At 40.6% G+C, this 7,453-nt stretch overlaps 1 protein-coding gene and 1 pseudogene across 1 annotated transcript; one reads left to right on the forward strand and one right to left on the reverse strand.

Annotated features, from left to right (window-relative positions):
• Positions 1-1,476: 1,476 nt before the first annotated feature.
• Positions 1,477-1,855, reverse strand: LOC118590706 (annotated as a pseudogene).
• Positions 1,856-5,987: 4,132 nt separating this feature from the next.
• LOC118591484 (olfactory receptor 11H7-like) lies at positions 5,988-6,932 on the forward strand. Its single transcript, XM_036199829.1, has one exon. It carries the CDS (start codon positions 5,988-5,990, stop codon positions 6,930-6,932), a length of 945 nt encoding a protein of 314 aa, XP_036055722.1.
• The last annotated feature ends 521 nt before the right edge of the window (positions 6,933-7,453 follow it).

Raw genomic sequence — 7,453 nt, forward strand, 5'->3', positions numbered from 1 at the left:
TACACCATTCCTCATCTCTCCTGCTGATCACCACAGAAGCACTTCATGATCAGGCTTCTCATTTTATCTCAACACATTTGCTTCCAATTGGAGTGGTCTGATGATTTATTATTTTATTCTATGTGTATGAGTGTTTTCCCTGCATGTATATGTTATACTACATGAGGGCCTGATGTCCAAGGAGGAGAGAAGAGGGCATTGGATACCATGAAACTGGAATTGCAGATGGTTATGAGCTGCCATGTGGGTGCTGGGAATCAAACCCTGGTCCTCTGCAAGAACATCAAGTGCTTTTAACTGCTGAGCCATCTCTCTAGCCCCTGCAACTGGGGTCTATATTTGTAGTGCTTCCTTCCAATGTCAATTTGACAATTCCAATATAAGAAGTAACAAGAAATAAAATAAGCTATAATACTTTCATTTAATTCCCAAGTCAGACAGAGAGAAGCCTGTGCCTCCCAGAAAAATACAATGAACAGTTTCAGGTAAAAGTATTCAAAGAAAATTAGGCCAAGAACAAGTTTCAGTTTTGTACCCAAAACTTATACTAAATCAGAAAGGTCATCAGCTGAAGTGGTTTACCTGAAATCAGAGGGTAGAACTTAGTTATGGAACAATCCAGAGCACAAAAAGTTGGGCCCCATCACTGAGAAAGGAGAAGCCTAGCACTTCCATTAAAACATGTCTGGCAGCAGTGTTGGGGGGGGGGGATGGTCATTTGAGGATAATATTCTTTTAATTCTGAGCTTTTTATTTAAAATTGCAAATTGTACTTCATTTTTTTTCTCTTTCACAACTAAGATTTTTATTGGTTGAGGAACAGAGTTCAGACATTTCAGTTCTTATCACACGTGCCCAAACTCTGAAGAGTCAGTCATGCATTGTGTTCCTGTATCCAAATGAAGAGTCACATATTGATTCTCTTTGAACTTATTCCAGTGATGTTCCAGTCTCAAACTTGGCAAGTTTTTCTTAATCCCTCAAATAAAAATCAAATACTCATCATACTCAATTCCACCAAGTCACAATTTTATGCCACATGCAGTACATACTCAAAATTCCTATCTTTCACAAGTGTTAGGAAAATGGTCTGCATGACCAAAGACATTACAGTTCTGACAGGACAAGGACCACAGAGTGCTTTTTCAGAAAACGGCTCTACTAGAAACAAGAGATCAGATATAACTGAAAATATTCCAGACACAAATACAGGACCAACACTCCAAGTTGCTGTTTGGTATGCTTTGTATTGTAGGATATAAAACTAAGCCCCTCGACAGAATGTTGTGGTGACCCCCAAGACAGTCTCAGCGTCTCCTTGATTCAGTACTCTGCTATTCTCTGGTTTAAAAAAAAAAAAAAAAAGCAAATGTTTTACCTTTTAAAAAACTCATATACACTTTAAAAGGGGTGAGGGAATTCCCCCACTTTTTAAAAATGTTTCTAGAGCTACTAAGAACTCGCATTTAAAAATTGTTAATAAAAATGTTCCTCTGGATTGTACAAGAATCGGGGCAGGAAGCGCTGACAGACACGGTGATGGTTAGTGAACTTGGCTCCTTTCTCTTCAGAAGCTGGACTCTGGTTTTCCGTCTCTCCATTTTCTGCAGGCAGATCTGTAGTTCGCTGTCAGCCGCTTCAGCCTATTTGCCCTTTGCTCCTCTCTTTCTTTCGTTCGCATGTTTTTGTCTGATAATCTATCCTCCCCCGCGACCTTTTTAGGCTTCACCTCCACCTTGGCAGGGGTGTGCTTGACTGACAGCCTTGCAGAGCGGTGCTTGGGCTCCCCCTTTGCCGCTCCATCAGCGCTGACCTTCTTGGGTATTGTGGCGCCGCTGTAGGGTGGGAAGGGCATACTGAGCTGCCCTGTCTAGCTGTCACGGTACCAACTACTGCTACAATTTATACTTCTAATCCATCATACTGAACCTTGCCTTTCAGTGTAAACTAGGCTCTTCAGAATGACATTAGGAGTCAGTAAGTGCCTCAGTGGGTAAAGGTGCCTGCTGGTAAGCCTGACAACCTGGGTTTGATCCCTGGGATGGATCTGCATGGTAAAAGGAGAGGACCAGCTCCCACAAGTGTCACCTGACTTCTACATCACACCTTGGCACATACACATATATATAAATTCAACAACCAAAAAAATAAAAGTTGAAATAAGCTTATTTAGAAAAAAGAAAAGAAAACTGATAGTGGTCTCCATCTGTTGCAAAGGGAAGTCTCCTTGATGAGGAGCAAGGACTACTCTTAACTGTGGGTATAAGGACAGATACTTAGAATGTAGTTAGGGATGATACTGGTCTAGTAAAGTGGTAGTTGCAGGTTCTTCCCTAAGATCCATGACTTCACTAGCCCTGGGTGGTTGGCTGGGTTCCTACACCAAGTATGATTGTCCTCATGTTGAGCAGATCTGAAGTACAATTAGAGAACTGTTGGTTCCCAAAGGTATGTGTGCCGCTACCGCACCCTTAGGGTTGTTGTGCCACGCTGATTGTTAGGATTCATAGGCGTCAGAGCTGGGTGGGGCTGTTGGTTGTTTCCTTCCTTTGGAAGCTGGACTTGTACCTTCTGGTCGTATAAAAGTACAAACAACTAAGGGATGCTGAGAGTGGAAGAAGCAGTGTTCCCCCAGGAAGAGGACACCATTGACTTACATGAAATCAAATGGTCATCCCTAAAACCATACATAAAAGTAAACTACATAGACTAGATTGTATTTACGTACTTTAAAGAGCAAGGAGGGATATATGGAAAGGTTTGAAGGGAGGAAAGGCAAGGAGCAAACGATCTTAAAAACTAAAAGAAACCATTTTTAAAAAATAAAACATTATAAAGAAATGTTTAAAAGAAAGGCGATTTAATTGGACATGCTGCATATCTCATGACAAACTTAAGGAGGCCATGGATTTGTGGCACATTAGCTTCAATAATCCCTGTAGATCAATTTGTCAAAAACATTAATGAAACTCCATGACAAGAAGCAAAGAGGTCCCTAAGGACAACACGAAAAATAGCAGGTTCATTTAAACAGAGAGCTGAGAAATCCCAACAGTGGACAACATAGGGCATAAATTGGGACCAACATAATCTTCACACAGTGAGAGACAGAACACTACAGTCTTGTAGTGCAGAAGAGGCAAAACCAGCAGTGTATGGAGTGCTTGTGCACAGCCTCCGTATTTGATCCAGGACAGGAGAGAGACTTTGTGGCCTTATACAGACTCCAGGATGACCTCGTGCCTGGCAGGTATTAATGCCACTGTGCAAGACAGGTGAGCCTGCTCACTAATGCGTCTGTCCATTCAATGTGCTCAAAACCAAAAGAAAAAAATTATTCAGAATGTTTAGGTCATCATGGAATGTGCCCACTCCAAAGCCAATGTGCTAAACAGTCACAGTCATCCACAGGTCTTCCCCTCATGTGGCCAAGGCAGAAGGGAAGATAAGCCTTTTAACTATGTGTGTGCAGAACAGTGAGGAAATAGCTCCACGCACTTTTCCTTTCTTAGTTCTCCCTCATCGGTTGCTCAGTAAGAAAGGATCTGGGTGTGGTGGGGCATCCTTCTAATCACAGCACCGGAAGAGGAGCAAAGGGCTCTTGGGTTTGAGGCCAGTCTGAGCTCTTGGGGCGGGGGGTGGAAATTAAAGACCATTTCCTTGAGGGGAAAAGCAAAGGAAGAAAATGAAGATGAGGAAATGGAAGAGAAGGTGCTTGTGGAGGTAAGATCAAATCAGTGTGGGTGAAGACTAAGAATTCACGTAGAACTTCCTGATAAGCATGGCCGAGAAAGCCTTTTGTGTTAACATGGGCAGTTATCTGTGAAGTTGCTCTGCCATCCTTTCCTAGGACTGACATCTTATCTGTACATGTTGGTCTGTTGTTTTTAATGCCAACAGAAGTAGTCTATAGCTGATATTTATGATATATATAATATATATTCATGCTTACTCAGACTTACACATTTTGACTTGAGATCAAAATCTATGACCCTGAGTTCAGGGCCATTTTGCTGCTGCATCATTCCAGGTAGAGGGACTAGTCGGAATTCTGTTGAGGACAGGTTTCCCACAGGGAAAGGTGCAGAGTGTTTCTGTAGTGGGGAGCCATTCTTTCTTGATGTCTTGCCGAAATAAGCATCAGTATAGGTTGGTTTAATTCTTAATAATTATCTTAGTTTTAAAAACTTAAAACCTTTTTTTTGTCCTCATCTTTCTCTTCATAGCTTCTTGTCCAAAACCAGGGCAGCTATGTTGCTCAGTTGGGACCACTCACTTGGGCTCTTACTAATCTGTTGCCCCTGCGACAGCTACACAATCACAATTGCATTCGCCTTATCTAATATCATTTCAGCAATAGTCTTATTCTAATATGTTCACTATAAATGCCATATACACTTCTATTTAAAATGTCTAATGCAAACTCTGCTCTTACTAACCAAAAAGTTAATAGTATTTTGTTCAGCCAGGCATGGTGCTCTTGACTGAATCTACCCCTGGGACAGCTAAGACAGGAAGACTGAAGGCTCGAAAGATTGCCTGGGAGGTTATACAGAGAGTTTTGGGCCAGCCAGGACTATACATAATAAAACCTTAGCTTTAAAACGCAATTTTAAAAGACTCTATTTCTATGCTAAGGCTGCCATTGTGCTCTCCCCCCTCCCCCCTCCCCCCTCCCCCCTCCCCCTCCCTCCCTCCTCCCCCCTTCTCTCTCTCTGAACACTTTGGTTCTTTTTCTTTCTTTCTTTTTTCAGTTTCTTTGTTTGACTTTGTTAGCACAGTACAGGTAAGGAAATCCAGGGCCTCCCACACACTAGACAAACACTTGGCTACCTGCATCCCCAGCTTGATTCTTAAAATTATTTTTCCTGGAAACTATGACAACAGAGAAGGGTTCAGAGGATGAGCTGAGAAGGGGAAGGGAAAACCACAGAAGTCTATTATCTGTGCATATGACAGTGTCATAATAAAACATCTTAGTTTGTATAATTAACTTATAAAAAAGAAGGCAAACATCTATGTTCTGGAGAAAATGGGTACATTTTGGAATGTGAGTAAATTACATTTAGAAACAACTATTTTCATTTTTGTACCCTATTTTTCTTATAGTGGACATATTTTAAGTGAACTGAGGTAGGCTCTGAATAATAAACTTTAAGAAAAATTCTGGAACTAATAAAAAGTGCTATAGGGGAAAATTACATAAATATTCTCATACACTCTCAAATACTATGTCCATTTTAACATAACACTTTTAACGTATAAGAAGCATGATAAATTGCCATGTGAAATTAAATGAAGTAAATAATAGTGGCTTTTTATAGCTAAAAACAAAGAATTACTTATACAATTGTAAATTAGCTATCATAATACAAATATCTTTAAGTAGTAAAAAGTAAACTGCATAAAAACTGTTTATGATTATTGACTTTCTTCTCCTGTTACTATTTAACATCGTCAAAAAATAATGGAAAGAGCTCCAAAATAATCTGAATTAATGTCAAATTATTAAGCATTCAAATTTATACAAACTCCATTGAAAATGATGGCACACATGTCCTCACATTGGAGGTGACGGTGCTTTGGTTGCCTCTGAACAACTTTCACTGGAAACTAAAGCCAGCATAAATCAAATCAATTTTACCCTTATTTCAGTATTCTTATTTTGTTTATTTGTACCTGTTTTTCCAGTGCTGGGGATCAAACCTGGGGCCTTTTGCTAAGAAAGTGTTATATCACTAAGCTAACAAAGATTAAATTTAATTGATCTTTCTCTACTACTACAGAAAACTCAGAAAACTTAGGATTCATTTTTGGAGCCAAAGAGCACATTCAAAAATAGGATAGGGTTTGTTCAAGGCTTGTTTTTAAGTCTCTAATGTACTTGCCTGAATGAGTCAAACTCTTAAGACCCAAGAAGAGTTTCAAGATGTTTCAGGAATAAAGTAAATCATTACTATCTATCTTCTCCCCACAGTCTGGCGATCATGAATAAGTCACAGGCATCCACGGTGACATATTTTGTCTTATTGGGATTTCCTGGTCCCTGGAAGATTCAAATCACACTTTTCTCACTGATCCTGCTGGTCTACATGATAACTTTGACTGGGAACATGGCCATCATCTGTGCAGTAAAGTGGAACCACAAACTCCATACCCCTATGTATATGTTCCTGGCCAACTTCTCCTTCCTAGAAATCTGGTATGTGACCTGCACAGTCCCCAACATGCTGGTCAACTTTCTTTCCAAAACTAAGATTATGTCCTTCTCTGGCTGCTTTACTCAGTTCTACTTCTTCTTCTCCCTGGGCACAACAGAATGTTTCTTCCTCTGTGCCATGGCATATGATCGGTACCTAGCCATCTGCTACCCACTGCACTATCCTTCCATCATGACTAGGCAGTTCTGCAGTGTTCTGGTTTCTCTCTCTTGGATCATTGGTTTCCTTGGACATTTGATTCCCATTTTTTTCATTTCTCAATTATCTTTCTGTGGCCCCAACATCATTGATCATTTTCTGTGTGATGTGGACCCACTAATGGCACTGTCCTGTACACCTACACCCACCATAAAGCATGTATTCTATTCTATAAGTACTCTTATCATTGTCTTAACCAGTTTGTACATCCTTGGATCCTATACCCTGGTGCTCAAAGCTGTTCTTCAGGTCCCTTCTTCAGATGGACGACAAAAGGCCTTCTCAACCTGTGGATCCCACCTGCTGGTAGTGTCTCTGTTCTATGGAACCATAATGGTGATGTATGTGATTCCCACATCCAGCAACTCAGTTGCAATGCAAAAAATTATCACACTGATATACTCTGTGGTGACACCTGCTTTAAATCCTTTTATCTATAGCCTCCGTAACAAGGACATGAAATATGCCCTCCATCATGTCTTCTGTGGGAAGAGGATCATGCAAAACTCATAAATAGGGTTTCTATATCCAATGCTGGAGAACCCAATGCTTCCAAGGGAACCTTCACACATGTGACATATACTCACACAGACAAACACACATATACATAAATAAAAATAAAAATGAATCTTTTTTCTTTAATCTGAGCATGGCATAGTGTTGCATACCTTTAATCTCAGTGGCTTGGGAGGCAGAAATAGGAAGATCTCTGTGAGTTCAGAGCCAGCTGGTGCTAGAGAGTGAAACCCTGTCTCAAAAGAACAATGAAAATGTCAAGGCTGGAGAGACAACTCATCAGGTGTGGAGTGGACACAGCCTGAGTCTAAAGGACAAAGCCACGTGAGCTACAAAGGGTGGAGTCAGAGAAGTGACTCAAGCACTTTGGAGGAGCCCAGAGGATCGTGGGTGATCCCCAGATATTGGACATTGAGTTATTTACACTTTCGGTTTTGCTTTGTTCCGATTGTGACTGTGCCCTGGTTCTTCCTTCTTGAAGTAAGAAAGTATTCACTTATTTTTTATTTTACAGAAGC

Source organism: Onychomys torridus, chromosome 9 (genome assembly GCF_903995425.1).
Source record: "Onychomys torridus chromosome 9, mOncTor1.1, whole genome shotgun sequence".
NCBI classification, from domain to species: domain Eukaryota; kingdom Metazoa; phylum Chordata; class Mammalia; order Rodentia; family Cricetidae; genus Onychomys; species Onychomys torridus.

Bases quoted from the DNA above. Each gene is read 5' to 3' on its own strand.
- LOC118591484 (XM_036199829.1), top strand. From the start codon at position 5,988: ATGAATAAGTCACAGGCATCCACGGTGACATATTTTGTCTTATTGGGA.